The following is an 18,962-nucleotide window of genomic DNA, read 5'->3' on the forward strand; positions in this document are numbered from 1 at the left end:
AAAATAAAAGAAAAATGGGCCTGAACTTTTTTACCTCAAACCTGAGAGGAGCGAAGTTGGGCTTGCCTCAGCCCATTTAATTTGGATTAAGGGATTTGATTGAAAACTTAAAACAAAAGGGGTTGCATTCACAAATTAATAAAAAATGGGGAGTGATAGGTAATTAATAAGGACTTGATTGAACTTACTCTAAACAAGTAGAAACCTAATTAAAACGTGGAGGGACTTTATCGAAGCAATTAAAATAATAGGGGGGCCGAATTCATAAAGCAATAAATGAGAGGGGGGTAAGTGTGATTCGGAGGGACTCGATTGAACTTAGTTAAAAATGTTAGGGGCCTGATCAGAACACGGAGGGGTTAGTTTTTAACACAACGATAAATTAAGGGGTCCGAATGAAAATAAAGAGTATAATTTTGGATTTAGGGTTTTACTTTCTCATTTGTTCCAGCAGCCACCATCGTTCATCTTCTTCCTCTTCCCTTTCAAAACCGAAACCGGAGCTCCCATGGCTTCCGGTGAGTTCTTTGCCCCGGCCACCTCTCTTCTTCTTGTTTCCTTCTCTTTTTCTTCCTCTCGATATTTGGAGACAGACCTCGCGGCAGCCGACGCCATCTTCTCGACCTCCGCCGCCTCCAACTGTCCGTCATTCCGGTCCGCTCCTCTTCGCGGTGCCATTGTTAGTTACATGGTAAGGATCCCGCTTCTCATCTCCTCTATGACTTTTATTTCTTGCTATTTATTTTTCGTTTTTCGTTTTATTGCTTACCTTTTCTCTGATCTATACTCTTTCGTTTAGATCTGCTCGGAATGAACGATCATGGAGTTGGTGTGACAGCGGTTCGTTCCTCCTCCATCTGAATCGCGAGTAACTCGGATCGGATGAAGACGATCTGCGGTGACGGTCTTAGAGGCGGCAGATGGTTGTCCATTCCGACGTAGACTCCCTTAGAGGTAAGATTGCATTGATTCAGTATAGTTATATTTCATTTTAGAACAGAAATGAGATTTTCGTAATCTCACTAAAAAAACTCAGATCTTGCATTTTTCTGGTGTGAAATGTAGCCATTGACAGGGACCAAGCTTCCCTTGGCTTTTGTATTTGCTGGAACAATAAAAGGTTCCTTTTTTGTTTGATTGTATTGGCTGGTATTGATTTATTTTTACAGGGATTGGAGTTTGATGAGGGTCAAATGGGTGCAAGAGAGAAAAGAAAGATTTTGCCCTGTTTTTGGTAGAACTCATCTTGAAAAAACAGATCCTGGGTTAAAGACAGCTTAGAAGAAAGAAAAGAGGAAAATTTAAGAATGAGAAACAGAAATTCTACTCAAAACCAGAACCGGGCTTGAAGATAGATTAGGAAGAAGAAAATGGTGAATGATGGATGTTTAGGAATAGAGAAAAAGAAAGTTACTACTCTGTCTTCTCCTCAAAACCAGGACCTGGCCTTGAGAGGAAGACAAAACTCCTCCAAACCAGAAGCAGAAGCAGAAAGATTGAAGAAGGAGAAGAGCAGAAAGCAGAAAGAATAAGAAAGAAGAAAAATCAGAACTCAAACCTGGTGTGAAGAAGAAAGACACGAAGGAAGGAAGTTGAGAATGGAGAAGTCCCTCCCTCTCTTGTCTGTTTTGCCTCTCTATTTATAGAAAAACAACAATAGAACTTGTTGGCTAAGTAGTATATTTTATTTGTATTATTACATTTTTAGTATGTATTTGAGCTTGTATTTTTTTTGGTATTTCTGTTGTATTGTTACTTTGTATCTCGTATTCGGGCTTGTAATGGAATTGTTGATCATTGGAAATGGTCTTTTAAATTGGGTTTGAGCCTTTGAACTTGTTAGAATGGATATGGGTTTCAGCTCTTTATAATTCTGGGTGATAAAATATTGTACATACTCCTATTTCAAAAATCAAATGTTTATCACATAAACATCTTAGATTTCTCTTTATCTTTAAAATATATAAAATTTATCCAATTAAATCTCATTATAAACATATTAACGTAAAAATAACATTCACTTAATTAATAACTAATATCTTAATTGATTGATTAAATCCTTATAACATAAACATTTAACCAATTTTATGACTATTAAGAATATTTCTCTTCTCTTTTGTAAAATATGATTAACTACAATTTACTCACTATATTTAGTAAATAAATATTTATAAAATAAGAATGTGTTATAAAAACGTAAAATTACAAAAAAAATGAGAAATTACCCCGGGCAAAATGGATATCTACAATTATTTCATTCATTTATTCATTCCTGTATTTCTTGATGACATTCTTTTTCGGGATCGATTAAGTCCCTAATAAGATTTCTACAGTTTGCCTTAAAAAAAGTCCAATTAAATCATAAAAGAATTAACTAAAATACAGTACACGGAACAGGAAACCAATGCAAGCTAGACCCATAATACCAAGTTGGGAAACAATACTTATAACTAGAAAGTAAGGCTGGGCATGGATCTCAGAGATTCTTGAACTAGACTGAATACCAAAAAAAAAGCTTCAAAATTGGATTGAATTGTTGACTTTTTCTATAGGACCGAACTGAATTGTACGTTGACATTAATTAGGTACAATTTTGGAAATTTTCAAATACCTAATATTACTTAGTAAATATGTTCGAGATTCTAGTCCAGACCGAATATCAGAAAAAAAAAGATCCAAAATCGGGTTGAACCGTTGACTTTTTTTGTAGGACCGAACCGAATTGTACCGTTAACTTTATGAGATACAATTCTGGAGATTTTCAAATCCCCAAATTATACCGAACCGTACTCACCCTTACTAGAAAGTACCAAATGGGATGCAAATCTTGTGTCCATTTGGGTCCAAAGTCATTCAAATCTCATCGTCTCAACCTAGAATCTATAAATACCATTAGATGGTATTCAAATAGGGATTTGTTTTTGTCTTTCCGCACTCTTTATCATAACACTAACTTGATCGACGAAATGTATTCAATGACTCCTCCACGACACAAGATAGAATAACTCGTCAAAAGATCCCCGAATATTAGCGATATCTCATCATTTAATACAGTGAGTGTGGAATGAAATACTGATCTCTCTATATAAAATGGAAAGGAATCATGGTAGGAACTTCTCTCCCAATACTTACTCAACAAAGCATGTCATTAGCAACACCGAATAGTCCAAATCCAAAGACAAAGAGGGAACTTCGCTTATCAAAAACTTGGAAGATACTGTATTCATCAATGACGAGTCGGATCCAGAAAATACAGACCCTGCAGTGATACTAATGGATACTCTCCGAAGTTTCCAAGTCACTCAGCCCAATATACTACTAATTGTCAAATAAGTTTTTATTTTATGTTAACAAAAAAATATATGATAAATATTGTATTATCATATAAATTATTATTTTCTCTGCCCCTCATGTTTTCTACTGTACTTTAAGAAATTTAATTTAATTAAAATTATACTTGTTTTTATTATTTGGTTATTTTCCTTTATTTTTCTTTACCTCACTATTTGTTTTTCTTTTCCTCTATTTTTTTCCCTCCCTTTTTCTCCTATCATTCACGTTTATCTGTTATACTTTTGAGGGGTGATTGCAATCTATTGAGATTTGGGATATAATTTACAGTTTAAAGATGAGGTTGGTTTGAACTTGTATTTAGAATCAGGTTGATCATGATTTGGGCAAAATCTGACTGAGATTGTGTCGTTGGTATTAGCGTGAAGAGCCAAATACGCTTGGTAGAATTTTATGCCTATTTTCTTGGTATTTTCTAGTTGTGTTTACTTTTATTTTAGTAGAATTTGTTGCTACAATTTGTATTCAAATTCTGTGTAATTGATTTGTTTCACAGGTCAGGGATTTCTTCCCCATTGTTGTTACTTAAAGGTCTCCATCTGGGTGTCTTTGTTTTTCACTCTTTGCTTATGCCCTCAATATATTGTATGATTGATCCTTGTATTAATATGTCAATTAATTGAATTCCTTAATGATGTTTCTACTTCTACACGATATCCCTTCACCATTTTCTAATTTGGGTTTCAATCAATACATCATTTTCTAATTTGGATTGCAATAGATAAAGAGATGGGGTTTTCTTCTGTTTTGCTGCTTGAAAATGGAGTAAAAAATGGTTATGAGATGGTGGGAGAAGGAGTGGGTTTATGTAGGGATGAAGAGAAAAGTTGTTTAATGCCTAAATTAAGGCAATGGGTAGAGGAAGCTGAGTGGTTGGCTTCTCTCTATCTTTAGGGGGCGTTTGGTTCGGGATCTTTAGGAATGTGAATGGGAATGGGAGGGTTTCATTCCATTTGTTCTTGTTTGTTTAGGAAAAAAATTTCATTCCCTTTACCCATTTTAGATTATGGGTTTACCCCACTTTAGGTTTGCCCATTACCCCAAGCCCATTAAGGAATTGGATTCCCTTTCCTAGGTAAAACATGCCTCTTTGACAACATCCTTAGATTTGGGTCCAAAAAACTTCACTCACTTCACTCCATTGTCGAAAACTTCATTCCATGCCCTCGCCGTCGTCGCGGTCTTGCTTTTTCAAAGTTCCATCGTCCCATTTTCTGACTTGAAAAGGTAAGCTTCCAATTACAAATTCCATCTTGTTCCATTTTCTGACTTGAATTTTTCACCCATTATGTGTGATTTCAAATCATTGCTTTATGGTATTATCTGATATTTCATCCCAAATTGATAAGTCCAATGTATTGCTTTATGGCATTATCTGATATTTCATCCCAAATCGATAAGTCTAATGTCATGTTTTCATATTTGATCTTTGATTAGAATTGTTTTTGCTGCTATTTGGATTTGGGTTCTCTAATTTGATTCTTACAATTGTTTTCTGGTTTGGGTTATTTGTTTGTAGAGCTATTTGTTCTTTCTCTTTATAAGAATCAAGGATTTTATCTCTTTGTGTGATTTCTATATTTTTATTAGAGTTATATGCCATATTAAAGCACCTTAATTATGTATTATTTTACTAAATTGGTTAATAGTGTTATATATTTCTTCTAATGATATTTTTATCAAGTAGTAGTAGAAAACTTGTAATGCTATGTTTCTTCTCTTTGTTGTATCTCTCACTTTTTCTAAGTAAGATAGTGTTATATGTTTTTCTAACTATACATGATAGTGTTATGTGTTTTTGTATATTATGATAGCCTTATTATTTGATTGAAAGTCTTATTGATGTTTTATTGTACAGAAATGGCACGTATTGCTCATTCCTTGAGAAGGAGAAGAGTTTACGAGTTTATTCGATATGTCGTTACATTAATTAATTGTATTGTATCGGTCCATTTGATGTTGTACAGAATTAGAAAAACATTACATAATAGTCAACGTCTAGGACTAGATAAACAAACTAGAAGAAAAATGAGATTGCGCAACTTAAATAGAATGATTAGAGAAAGTGACACATTGTGTAGAAACTTTCTTCGTGTTAATCGGTGAACATTTGGTGCACTTCTTGAATTGGTTAGAGATATTGGTGGTTTGAGTGAGACAAGAAATACGTGTTTAGAAGAGATTGTTGCATGCTTCTTGTACACACTAGCCCACCATAAAAAGAATAGAATGGTTGGTGCACTTTTTTATAGAAGTGGTGAGACGGTTAGTTGACAATTTCATGCTTATTTAATGGAAATCTTGAAGCTACATGTTGTATTGCTTAAGAAACCTACCCCAATACCATAGGATTGCAATGATGATAGGTGGAAGTATTTCAAGGTACAACAATTTAACACTTATTGCATTACAATAATATAAACATTACATGATCTAAAGTTCCTTTTTTTTTATAGAATTGTTTAGGTGCACTTGATGGTACAATGATTAGTGTAAATGTACCTTCTGAGGATCGTTCTAAATATCATACGAGAAAAGGTAACCTAGCAATGAATGTATTAGGAGTGTGCTCGCCTGAAATGGAATTTATATATGTCTTACCTGGTTGGGAGGGATCAGCACATGATGGTCGTATTCTTCGAGATGATATCTCTAGACCTAATGGTTTAAAAGTTCCAAAAGGTAATTTACTTGATAAAAATGTTTCATTGAGTCCAATTTAAATGAGTGAGTGTATAATAAATAGTTCTTTAATGTGCAAAGGTTGTTATTACTTATGTGATGGTGGATATACTAATGGAGAGAGATTCCTTGCACCATATAGAGGACATCTTTATCATCTTAGGGAGTGGACTAGTGGTCCGCATCAACCTCAAAGCGTTGAGGAGTATTACAACTTAAGGCATGCATCGGCTAGAAACGTGATTGAACGATGCTTCGGGTTACTCAAGGGCAGATGGGGAATACTTAGAAGCCCTTCTTGGTTTAGTTTAGAAACACATGGTCGCATTGTACTTGCATGTGCTTTACTACATAACTTGGTCAAGAGATACATGCCTTCATTTGATGACAATGAAATGTTTGAAGAGGTTGTTAGTGATGGTGATGACAGTGATGAAGACGATGAGGAGGAATACATAACCTCCATTGATGTATCCGATCCATGGACAACTTTCAGAAATACATTGGCACAAAACATGTTCAACAACTGGAGAGCTAGAAATCATTAAGTTGAACTTGTGATATCCTATTATATTTGAACTTATATTGTCTTGTTTTATTTGTATTTGTTCTTTTTATTTGGACTTGTATTAGTATGTTTTCTTTAACTTGAACTGTATTAGTTATACTTGGACTTAAACTAGTGTGTTTACTTGGACTTGAACTAGTGTGTTAATTTAATTTTGTATATTTTAATTAGATGGATGAAAGTATGTCAAGTGGAGGTGGGAGAGGCAAGAACAAACGTTTTTGGAGTTCAGATGAAGATAATGCACTTGTAGCTACTTTGTCTGAATTGTCTACTGATCCACATTGGAAGTGTGATAATGGGTTCAGAAATGGATATATGATTCGCTTGGAAGAGATGATTGGAAAGACCCTTCCTAATTGTGGTTTGAAAGCTTCACCACATATTGACTCAAGGATCAAAACACTTGTTACCAAATTTAGAGCTATGGCTCAAATGCTAAATACAAGTGGTTTCAAGTGGGATGATGAAAAACACATTATTTCTGTAGAGAGGAACGTATACGATGAGTATTGCAAGGTATGATTATTTTGTATTAGTTATATTTTTTTAATTAACATTATAAATATTTGTTGACAAATGTTTCCTTATAAGCGATTAATTATTTGAATTGACATTTATTAATTTGTTAGGGTCATCCTAGTTGTAAGAATTTGTATGGAAAAGCTTTTCCTCACTTGAACATTTTGATGGAGATTTATGGCAAAGATTATGCCACTGGCAAATCAGCTGAGGGTTTTGTTGATGCGGTTGACAATATGGAAAAAATTGTTATACCCAATCAAGTTGTGCTTGATTCAAGTGATGAGGAAGATACTAATGCTAGTGATAATGTTAGTGAAATGGCGGAATCTGCCCCTCCATCAAAGAAAATGAAAATAGAGAACACTTCAAAGCATAAGGGAGGTAAGAAGAAAGTTAGTGCTGGTAATTCTGAATTAGCAAGCTTACAAAGTTTTATGAAAGATATGAATGCACATCTTTCAACCATGGCTAATGTAATGACCCGTACTGATGAACGTGAGCAATATGCTTATTAACGTGAGCAATATGTAATTCAGAAAGGGGAAAAGGTGTTGGATGAGCTGCTTGTTTTGGAAGGTATAACTAAAAAACAAGCTTTGAAAGTAGCAAAGGAATTCATAGACACTTCTACCTGACCGCTCGTCTGAGGGTGGTAGGGTGTTGCAACCCTATGAGCTACGCCATACTTTTGGAGCAACATGTCAAATTGTCTATTGCAGAAATGGGACCCCCCATCACTGATAATGGTCCGGGGGGTGCCGAATCTGGTAAAAATATTCTTTTTCAAAAATCTCATCACCATTCGAGAATCGTTTGTGGGTAGAGCTTCTGCTTCTACCCATTTGGAAACATAGTCAACCGCCACAAGAATGTATTGGTTGTTGTGGGACATGGGGAAGGGTCCCATGAAATCTATGCCCCAAACATCAAATAGCTCACACACGAGTATGCCCTGTTGAAGCATCTCATTCCTCCTAGAGATATTCCCTACTCTCTGATATGCATCACAATATTTAATATAGTTACTAACATCTTTATGCATTTGTGGCCACCAAAACCCACTTTGGAGGATTTTTGCCACTGTCCTATCTGGCCCGAAGTGGCCACCTGGTTCCCTAGAATGACACATATTAATCACTGAATCTACCTCCTCTTCAGGTATACATCTCCTAATTATGCCATCAGTGCAGAATCGAAACAGATATGGTTCTTCCCAAAAATATTGTTTGTTCTCAAACATAAACTTACGTTTTTTGCTTGCATCTAAATCAGGGGGAAGAATGTTACCGACTTTGTAGTTCGCGATATCTGCAAACCAGGGGAGAGATCGTACCGAATACAATGTTTCGTCCGGGAATACCTCATTGATTGCCTCATGTTCTAAGGCTTGCTGATCTGACTCTAACCTGGATAGGTGGTCTGCTATCACGTTTTCCACCCCTTTCTTGTCTCTGATCTCGATGTCAAATTCTTGGAGTAGTAAGATCCAACGAATCAGCCTAGGTTTTGCATCTTGCTTGCTCATCAAGTATCTTAAGGCTGCATGGTCAGTAAAAACAATTACCTTAGATAGCACCAAATAAGATCTAAATTTGTCAAAAGCAAAAACCACGACTAGCAATTCCTTTTCAGTTATTGAATAATTCTGCTGTGCATCATTTAAGGTTTTGTTAGCATAGAAGATTGGGCGAAAAAGTTTATCTACCCTCTGCCCATGACAGGCTCCTACAACCAAATCACTGGCATCGCACATTAACTCAAAGGGAAGGGACCAATCCGGGCTTACCATAAACTCAAGTTTAATATCACATGCCTTCAATTCTTAAGTTATCTACCTAAGTAATGATTTTAGCATTTCTTCAAAAGTAGGGTCTAAATGCAAACTTTAGCTCATGCTTTTACAGATACAAGGATTGTGTCCTACACCTAAACTAGTTGTCATGCAATCTTAGATTCGGCTCTCAGCCCTCAAGGACAAATAACGAAGTTTAGATTCGAAGGAGGTTCACGGTTTTAGGTCCTAAACATGCAAAACATAAATAAAACCCGAAAAACGCAAAACTAAACTAGACACGACGCAACAAAAATTTAAAAATTATACAAATTTTTGTAAGTTTGTCTACCCCTCCTCCTCACACTAAAAATATGCAATAAGTTCCAACATTGCATCACAAACCATAAAGTACAAGTGCAAAAAGTTAGGGTGGAGAAGACAACTTATTGACCGGCAGGGGGGTATGTAATTGTCTGCAGGCGCAAAACTTGTACGTCCGAATTATCTTTGCCAAGATAAATCTTAAGACGGTGCCCGTTTACTTTCTGGGTGGTCCCATCCTTCCCCTCGATTTCGACCATTCCGGAGGGGTGCGCGTTGATGACTGAAAATGGCCCATACCATCTACTTTTGAGTTTGCCAGGGAAGAATCTCAATCGGGAGTTGTATAAAAGTACTTGATCGCCTATTTGAAAGGTTTTCTTTTGTACTTTCCTATCATGCACCCTTTTGGTCCGCTCTTTGTATAGCTTGGCGTTCTCGTAGGAATTGTACCAGAGCTCATCCAGTTTGTGCAGCTGAGTTAACCGTAGTTCACCTGAAAGCTTAGGGTCAAAATTTAGATATTTCAATGCCCAGTATGCCTTATGTTCTAATTCAACAGGTAGGTGACAAGATTTACCGAAAACTAAACGATAGGGGGACATTCCTATGGGAGTCTTAAAAGCTGTCCGATATGCCCAAAGGGCATCATCCAGCTTAAGGATCCAGTCTTTTCTAGCATTCCCTACTGTTTTCTCAAGAATACGTTTTGAAGGCTATTGGATATTGGCTTTTGTTTTTTTTTTTTTTTTAATTTGTATGAACTTTGTTAAGTTTAAATTTTAACTTTTATGAACTTTATGTTATTTTCAATAAGGGTAGCAAGTGAGTGACGTTTTGGATTGTTTGGGATTATATATGAAGTTATTTTACGTTTTATGGAAACTGTCGCAACCGGAATTTTTTCGGGCGCGGACGTCGGACATTAAAATTTGAATTAATTAATAGTTTTTCCATTTTTTAAAACTATTTTTTAGAGTCGCCACCAATCAAAACTAAGGCGTGATTGGACGCCGAAATTGGGTATATTTTAATGGATAAGGGGGGGGTCTGCGAAATGGAGATTTTAGGTTCGTTTATCGGTTACGTGTAAGGAAGAAAACTTGGAGTAATCACCCTACCCCGTCCAAAATTGGTACTAAAAGATGTGATTTTTATATTAAACTTATTTGATTTATCCGATTCATTTCTCTTTATTTTATGTATTTTTATATAATAAAGGCGTATAAGTTTGGACCATTTAATTTGAGTTAGTTATATTTTGACTACTTTCATACCCCTATAACATAGGTGTATAAATTGGAGCCATTCCATTAATTTTAATTTTATTTTGACCGGTTCCATACCCCTATAACATAGACGTATGGATTGAGCCGTTTCGTTAAAATTAACTTGATTTTGACCGTTTTCATACCCATATAGCATAGATGTATGAATTGAGCCGTTTCGTTAAAATTAACTTAATTTTGACCGCTTTCATACCCCTATAACATAGACGTATGAATTGAGCCGTTTCATTTTAATTAATTTTGTTTTGACCGACTTTGTACCCCTATGACATAGACGTACAAAGTAAGTCGTTTATTTCGATTAATTTGATTTTGACTGCTTTCATACCCCAATAACATAGACGTACGAATTGAGCCGTTTTGTGTTATTTTAATTAATTTCATTTTTGACCGACTTCATACCCTTATAGCATAGACGTATGAGTTGAGCCGTTCTAAATTATTTATTTATTTAAACCGACTTTATACCCCTATGACATAGACGCATAAAGTAAATCGTTAATTTCTATGAATTTAAAGACCTCTAATATATATTTTCCTACGACATAATAATTTTGATATACTTTCAAAGTTTTAGTATAAACTAATTCATTTGTCTTCATCATTATTTTCATATGCATATAATTATTGAACTTATTTGGAAGCATCATTTAAAAGAAAAAGCATATATGCTGTTGAAATTAAATACAAACATCACATAACATCCCTAAATAACACCTACACCATGGACAATTAAACTAAATAAGCAAATGTCTAATTAATACTAGATGATAACCAGACTTTATTTTTGGGATAAATAATGAATTAGAGAATGGACATGAGGAGGGGTTGGGCTTGAACGAATCATTAGTAATCCAAAACCCATTAACTTCAAGGCATCTCCTTCCTAATAAACCCTAAGTCCCTATTTCCCCAAATTACAGAAACCTCTCTTGCGCGTTCATCCAACTCCACCTTCCTAAATCGTCTCTCAATCTCTTTAAAAGTGACAGATTCCATTCTACCTAAAGCTCCTCAGGCGTCGCCCGTTAACTCAGGAGATAACTCCCTAATGGTGGTTACTCTCAACTATGATGGTGACTCTAGAGGCGATCCTCCACCTGGTTATCGCAAACCTACTCTCTCTCCTTCTTTCTCGTTTAAATCGATTGTGGTTCTTAGGGGTATAGATTCTTTGCATGTCCGATTTTTACGTCTTTCCTTCATCCGGTTAGCGTTTTTCTTTGATTATTAGTCTCTTTTACTTCTTCGTATGCTCTCCCTGAAAACTAATCCTATTGTAATTTGTTTGATTTTAGTTTATAGATGGAGGGAGGATGAAATGTAGCTCTCATTCACTATTCTAACTGAACCACATTCTGTTGGAGTTTGAAACTTCTAGGCAATTAAATTCAAGATTAAACCAGAGGTAATTTAACCCATAACCATTTTGGCTTTGATTGGATGGAGAGTTTGGGAGGGTAAATAAAGGAATGGAATGGAAGGGAAGGGAGAGGAAGGGGAAGGAAGGGGAAGGGAAGCACTAACCTTACCCTTGTTTGGTTGGATGGTAAGGGTTTATAAAGGTTTGTACCTTTCCCTTGTTTGAAATGAAGGGTTTGTAAGGTAATGAAATATTATAAAATGACTAACTTGTCCCACTCAATTAATTATGTATATTAGATACTTTCCATGTAATTAAACCATATTACTTACAATTGTTTTTAATAACATATCTAAATCAATTATCCAATTTCATATATTATCATGGGTTTATTACTTTTATTATCTTGGATTATGGTGGTTTTTTTAATCTTGTAGCAACTGTAACTCAAATTAATCGAACTTGAAAATCTCAAAGTTGAGAGCTTTATTAGCAAATAAAATATTACCCATGTTCTTTCCAGCAAACAAATTCTAGGATTCCTATAAAATTACACAAGTAATAACACAAGTCTGTGAAAAATTTAAACACTGAATTCATAAAACAGTTTAAAATAACTTGTTCCAAAATGGCATGATCCATGGCAAAAAGCACGTCCAATATGATTTGATCCAAAATGACATGATCCATGGCAAAAAGCACGTTCAATATGATTTGATCCAAAATGACATGATCCATGGCAAAAAGTACGTCCAATATGATTTGATCACATATCAAGAACCTACAAACAAAAATAAAAAGGTTAAATTGAATTTTGTATTATAAAAATGAAACTAAAATGAAATCTCTTTAACCAACCTTGATCAATCCACAACATCAACAAATTCTTTCGATGAGCTATAGGTGTTGAATTCAAGAAGTCCAACCTTTGTGGATTGTCCAAAAGATAGGTACAAGCAACATAATATAGACGTGAGTCTATTCCAATCTCCTCTACATATTTCCACATATCAAAATCCTTCGTAAGCTCATTGGGTTTGAAAATACGTACCAAATCATCACTCGATTTAGCTATAGCTTTAGCCACATTGTCCATTGATTTAGTCATAGAAGCAATATCATCAATTTCAGTTTTTTTTTCCTTTTTTTGATCTAGATGAAGTTGGATTTTCAAATAATTCTTGCTCCCTTATCCCGCTAGGAGTTGAGAATTCTTCAACCACATTTTCATGTTCACCTACATTCACACTATCACCCATATTATCCATAGAATTGTCCAATGATATCTCATTTTGAGAAACCATAAAGTCAATCCCATCAATTGTGGTTGTCGAATGTGCATCTCTCACTCTTTTTCGCCTAATATCTGCTGCACATTCAACATGCTCTCCGGATGCTCTATATTGCCCATAAAGACTAACCAACTTATCATAATTCCTAACACGTTTGTTTTTCCATTCACTAGCACTTGGGTGAGCCTATAATGAACAAAATAAAACATGAAAAAAATGAATTAAATAAATCTCTGATTGACCGAGTGAATAATAATGTTACCTCAATTAATTTTTGCCAAACTTCGGGTTCGGCATCCCACATTTCTAGAACCGGATTCCACGAAAAGCCACTCATTCCGTTCTTAAAGATATCATAGCAACGATTGAATGTCTTCTTGATAGTTTTCATGCGATTTTGAGTTTTCTCCTTATCAATAGGCTTATCAGGGAACTTACGCTTTAACTCATTAACAATGTCTGCCAATGCACGGGTAATGTACGTTCCACCAATTCTATTTCATATTTTATCTTGATGGACATACTCATCAATTAGAGCATCATCCATTTCAACCGTCCAATTACAAACAATTTGAGCCTTTGGAGCACGTGGCATTTTGGCAACTACATAAAAAATAATAAGTATAATAAATGTATTAAACAAATGTAAAAAGAAAGATAAATCATATTCAAACAACTTAAAATTGAATAACACCAACTTAAAATTCAATAACACCAATCATATCCAAGACAACTTATGAGTTACTACAACAATTTAAAAACTAAACACTCATCGAATATAATCAACCCACATATCAGCTGCTATTAAATCTCTCACTATCTCTCCTTGTCTAGTTTCTTCATTATTTTCCCTTGCATTATGTTGTTCATCTTCTGAATTGTTCCAATTGAGAATTTCCTCATCCACTTGTTCAAGTATTGCATCGTTTGGGTCCACACCAATCATATAATTATGCAAAATACAACATGCAACAATTATCTTATTTTGTGTATTGACACAATAATTTGGCTCTGTTCCGCTTCCTATTATAGGGAATCGCTTCTTAAGTACTCCAAAACACCGCTCAATAGCATTACGCAAAGATGCATGTCGTAGATTGAACAGCTCACGTGCATTTCGCGGTGCATTTCTTGAATACTCTTTCAAGTGATATCGTTCCCCTCGATACGGTGTAATAAGTCCTCTCCTCAACATGAATCCAGCATCGACAAGATAATATTTTCCTAAACATGTAATGAATTTTGTCACAAGTGTATTTAAACTATATAAATAAAAGCCTAACAAAAAAATTATTTTGAGAATCACCTTCAGGCATTTTTAAGGGAAATTCTCTGCTTAATGCATGTTTAATTATCCTGGAATCGGATGCTGTCCCTTCCCACCCAGCTAGCACATAAGTAAATTTCAAATCAAATGTGCACGCAGCCAAAACATTTTGTGTTGGGTATTCTTTCCTCCCACGATATCTAGGAGCTTCTGTATTCGACACCTTCACTCGAACATGTGTTCCATCAATAGCACCAACACAATCCTACATTAAATTTTTGACTTAACACTTAAAGAATAATATACTAATATGTAATTTTATAAAAAGTTAATGGATAATTTGGTCACCTTAAAATATGGGTAGAATTTGCTGTGGCTGAATATTTCAAAGGGAATGTGTGTACCATCAGGTTGTTTGAAAAAAAGTTCGATTATAGCATCTAACACATTATGAAAATGTCGACTTACTGTCTCAGATGAACGGCGAAAGATGAGTGCAAGTTCGCGTTGAGATACATTGTGTCCTAGTAACCAAAGTGTTTTTATAACTTGTTCTTCAACGCTTGCTTGTATAGTTGGTCTAAGACCGCCCTCTCTAATTAATAAATCACACAACCCAGTAAACCCACTATAACTTATTCTTATCACATTATGACAGAGGTTGCTTGAAGATAGATGATCCAATATTTCACCTCGTACTCGTTCACTTTCAAGCTTAATTTCATGTGTCATATGAGCTATATTGTTCCTAAGTAGACGTCTACGTCTCATATACCAACAAGCATCAACACAAACAACTTGAGCTCCGGCTAATTTATATAAATGATGCATTAATATGATAAGTTTCACTTTGTCATCCATCTTAATAAAATAGATAATCATTACTTGAGCACTAGCATAAAAATATTGACAACAAGAAAATTCCATGAAACAATAAACTTAATCCTGTAAATGCCATGAAAAAATACTTAATTTGTTATTAAAACAATAAAAAAAGATGGATATTCAAAAAGGGTCAAAGCAGTCAAGAAACAGTAATATATTGTTAGTTCATATACAATTAGTCCCTCACCAAAAACACAACTTGCAACTATCCCTTTCTCTCCTAGTAAATCACAGGTAAAGACAATCAATTACGAAAACAAAGGCATGGAGTAAAAACTGTTGTTAAGGACATTAAAACGAATATTTAGTTCATTTGTGCAAATTTTGTTACACAGAAGTAAAGCTTACAGAATAGCAAAAATTGACACCAAATACAATCTAACAAATTGACACCAAGTACCTGGAGCTAAAAATCTTGTTGCTGAGAGGAAAAGAAGAAAAATGCTTAATGGAAGGTTGTATGATCTTAGAGATTGGTTCCCAAAATTACAAGTGTAATTTTATGCTTACCAATTTTCAATGAATATTCTGGATAGAAGTTCTTCTTAAGACATTTATAAGTCCATGGTTATGATCATTTATATATTGACCTTTTTCTTTATCTAGTTTATATAATATGTGTATGTATGTGACCCTTTGATTAAATTGTCTGCTTAATTACAGAAGAATTAGGAGCTGCATATATAATACTCAAATCACATGGACCTAATTATTATCAAATTTCATTAACTTATTATGACTATAATATGATATGATATCATAATAAGAACTGCTTGCTTAACTACAAATTTAGCCATGTTAATTAATCTCTACAACCCACTATTCGAATGTGGATTAATTTAACTGTCATATATTTTTAAAATAAATAAATAAATAACAAAACAGCTTAGCTATCATAGCTAAGAGCTTGGCATTTAGGTCCTGTTTCTCTATTCAATAAACACACAGATGATAAACTTAAAAGAGGGGAAAAAACAGCAAGCAAGCATAGCTGCCTTCATTGGCTTGATTCAAGAAAACCCAATTCTGTAATCTATGTATGTTTTGGAAGCTTGAATAGATTTAGCAAGGATCAAACTTTAGAGATTGCTTGTGCACTTGAAAATTCAGGCCACTCATTCATCTGGGTTGTAGGAAAAGTTGTAAAATCGAATAAGGAGAATGTAAACAATAAGGAAGAATGGTGGTTGCCTGAGGGATTTGAGGATAAATTGAAGAAAGAAGGCCAGGGAATGATCATAAAAGGATGGGCTCCTCAAGTGCTAATATTATTTATTTATTTATAACATAAAAGTTTTAAGTAAACAAAACCATTTGCAATTAAGGAAGTTACTAAAATACAAGAAAAACATCCCCATCTAAATCTATTAACTAGAAAACAGAAAACACTAATTTACCTTCTAGAAGAAGAACTAAAGTAACTATATGTATGAGAAGCTAAAGCAGTAATGCAGGCATGGATGTCCTGAGTCAGTTTAGCCAAATATCTATGGTTAAAACCCATAACAGTATCAGCAAAATAGCAAGTATCTTCCGGACAACTACCTGAAGGTATATCAACAACGTAAGACTCAATCAAAATAGTCTTTTTAAATCCATACTCTCAACCAACCAACCATTTGAAAATCATGAAGAATAATTTCCAATATTCAATTCAATTCAAACCCCCCAATAAATGAAGATTTCACGAACTTACTTCATTTCCCTGCTAAGAAGATGGCTTTTTGTGACTATCATCCTTTTTCCCACAATAATTTGAACCCATTTCAAGTTTCTATTTCTACATATGAAATTTAATTTATGGCAGCTAACCTAAGCTTGATCCCTGCTTACACTTATCCGATTTGAAGCAGAACTGAAATTGAAGCAGAAACAGAGAAAATAGCAAGTACACAGCCAACCAGAAAACACAGATCTAAACACAGCCAACCATAAATTAAACACAGCCAAGTAGATAGCAACCATTGAGGAAGAGAGAAAGCACAAAAAATGGAAGCGAACTGACCTGTGATGGAGTTCCGCTGGTGAGAGATGAGAAATCGGGAGGAGGAAGTGAGCAGAAATCGAACAAATAAATACTGGTTTAGTTTGTAATTATGTAATTTTAGTAAGGATAATAATGGAAATAGAAATTTAAACCCTCCTAAACCCTCCAAATCGGTGGGTTTGATAATTGAAACAAAAGCATATAAATCAAACCCTTCCAAACCCTTTCCAAACCCTTCCAAACCCTTACCCTTCTAAATTAATTTCCTCCAAACAAGGGTTTCCACAAACCCTCCCAAACCCTTCCCTTATTAACCCTCCCAAACCCCCCATCCAATCAAGGCCTTTATCTTTTTCCATTTTTTAGATTTTTTATTTGTGTAGAACATGGTTTTGGTATTTTCAATTTACCTTATCATTTGAATGGGATGCTTCAGGGCATATACATTGATAAACTAAGTTCCACATTGTTAGACGTTAGAAATTTGACTCTGGCAGATTGCTTGCACACTTCTGTATGATATTATTATTGAAATGCAAGTTAGTAATTAATATGCTAATTTTCTATGGCTCATATCTGGTTCATTAGGGTATTTCACGTTTTCCTTGAGTATGAAGATGGTGGAGGGACTTGAGTCTAAGTGTAAGATAACTAGCTAAAGGTTTTCATTTATGTTAGATAGAAATGAAATCTGTAAAATGTATTGTTGGTGTTATGAATGCGGAGTTGAAGGTTTTAAGTGAGGTGGAAGAATGTAGCACATCCTTCCACCCATTTAAAGACCTTCTGGGAAAAGTCAGTTTGTCCCAAATAGCATAGGAACTCCCCAAAAATTATCATTAACGTGCTTCTTAACGACAATACATATGATTGAAGAAAATTCTGAGAAAAGTCGGTTTGTCCCTATAGCATAGGAACTCCCCGAATATCCTCGTTTTCTTGAATGACACGTGATGAACAAATGTTACAGAGACTTAGGGTTGTATATAAAGAACAAAATTTACCTGAAAAAGAAGAACGATGAATTGTTGCTCTAGGTCTGTTTGATGTTACGGTCATTCTCTTTGTTGTTCCTTTCGTCTGTACCTTTCCTTCCTTTGTTTGATTGTATTTCCTGTACTGGTTCTCTCGCTTCCATTATTATTGATGATATTGGCTTTATTTTGATAGGGTTGTAGTGTCTGATGAGGAAAAAAAGGGTGTAATAGAGAAAATCTACGAATGGAGAAAAAGGGAGGCACTGCTCTATCTTCCTCTCAAAACCAGCCAGAACCTGAAGTTTAGTTGGAGAAGTCTGATGAAGGCCAAAAGTGCTTGAAAGAGAGTAGATGGAGGAGTCATCAGACACCCCTCCATCCTCTCTGTCTCTTTTTCAGATTAAGAAGTCAATAGGGTGAAGATGATGAAGAAAAAATAAGAAGGTCCACATTGGACAAGTCTTAGGAAAAAAAACCCCTCTGTTGTCTGCTTTTGGCTCTCTAAATAGAGAGCCAACCCCTTGGGCTGCAATGGCGTGGCTCTCTAAATAGAGAGCCAACAAAGCTGCTACTTGGTGGCCAAGCAGTGCGATGTGGCCACTGCCTTGGCCACCAGGAAATTATTTCTTTTCTTTTTTTATATATTTTTTGTATTTTCATATATTAAGTGTGTTGTATCCC

The 18,962-nt window shown here is 34.9% G+C and overlaps 1 protein-coding gene and 1 long non-coding RNA gene across 7 annotated transcripts; one reads left to right on the top strand and one right to left on the bottom strand.

Moving 5' to 3' along the window:
- The first annotated feature begins 288 nt into the window (after positions 1–288).
- LOC136222077 (uncharacterized) lies at positions 289–1,895 on the top strand. The gene is made up of 2 exons (XR_010685494.1): positions 289–954; positions 1,170–1,895. It is a non-coding gene; the product is annotated as an uncharacterized lncRNA (long non-coding RNA).
- An 11,947-nt stretch (positions 1,896–13,842) lies between these two features.
- On the bottom strand, positions 13,843–18,762 carry LOC136222086 (protein ALP1-like). 6 transcript variants are annotated; one of them, XM_066009565.1, is made up of 5 exons: positions 18,309–18,762; positions 17,323–17,338; positions 14,781–16,862; positions 14,472–14,697; positions 13,843–14,389 (listed from the first exon to the last, which is right to left on the bottom strand). In XM_066009565.1, exons 3-5 carry the CDS (start codon positions 15,357–15,359, stop codon positions 13,935–13,937), a joined length of 1,260 nt encoding a protein of 419 aa, XP_065865637.1. In that variant the 5' UTR covers positions 15,360–16,862; positions 17,323–17,338; positions 18,309–18,762; the 3' UTR covers positions 13,843–13,934. The 6 variants fall into 6 exon arrangements, 5 of the variants coding, with proteins under 5 accessions (XP_065865637.1, XP_065865652.1, XP_065865661.1 ...); XM_066009580.1 differs by having other exon boundaries at positions 14,781–15,027; positions 18,309–18,761; XM_066009589.1 differs by having other exon boundaries at positions 14,781–14,808; positions 18,309–18,760.
- Positions 18,763–18,962: the final 200 nt, after the last annotated feature.

Source organism: Euphorbia lathyris, chromosome 1, assembly GCF_963576675.1.
Source record: "Euphorbia lathyris chromosome 1, ddEupLath1.1, whole genome shotgun sequence".
In the NCBI taxonomy this organism is placed as follows: domain Eukaryota; kingdom Viridiplantae; phylum Streptophyta; class Magnoliopsida; order Malpighiales; family Euphorbiaceae; genus Euphorbia; species Euphorbia lathyris.

Excerpts from the sequence above, each read along its gene's own strand:
- LOC136222086 (XM_066009565.1), bottom strand. The coding sequence starts at position 15,359 with ATGGAATTTTCTTGTTGTCAATATTTTTATGCTAGTGCTCAAGTAATG. Across the intron at positions 14,698-14,780 it reads AATTCTACCCATATTTTAAG|GATTGTGTTGGTGCTATTGA; the intron begins GTGACCAAATTA and ends AATTTAATGTAG. Across the intron at positions 14,390-14,471 it reads TCCCTTAAAAATGCCTGAAG|GAAAATATTATCTTGTCGAT; the intron begins GTGATTCTCAAA and ends TTACATGTTTAG.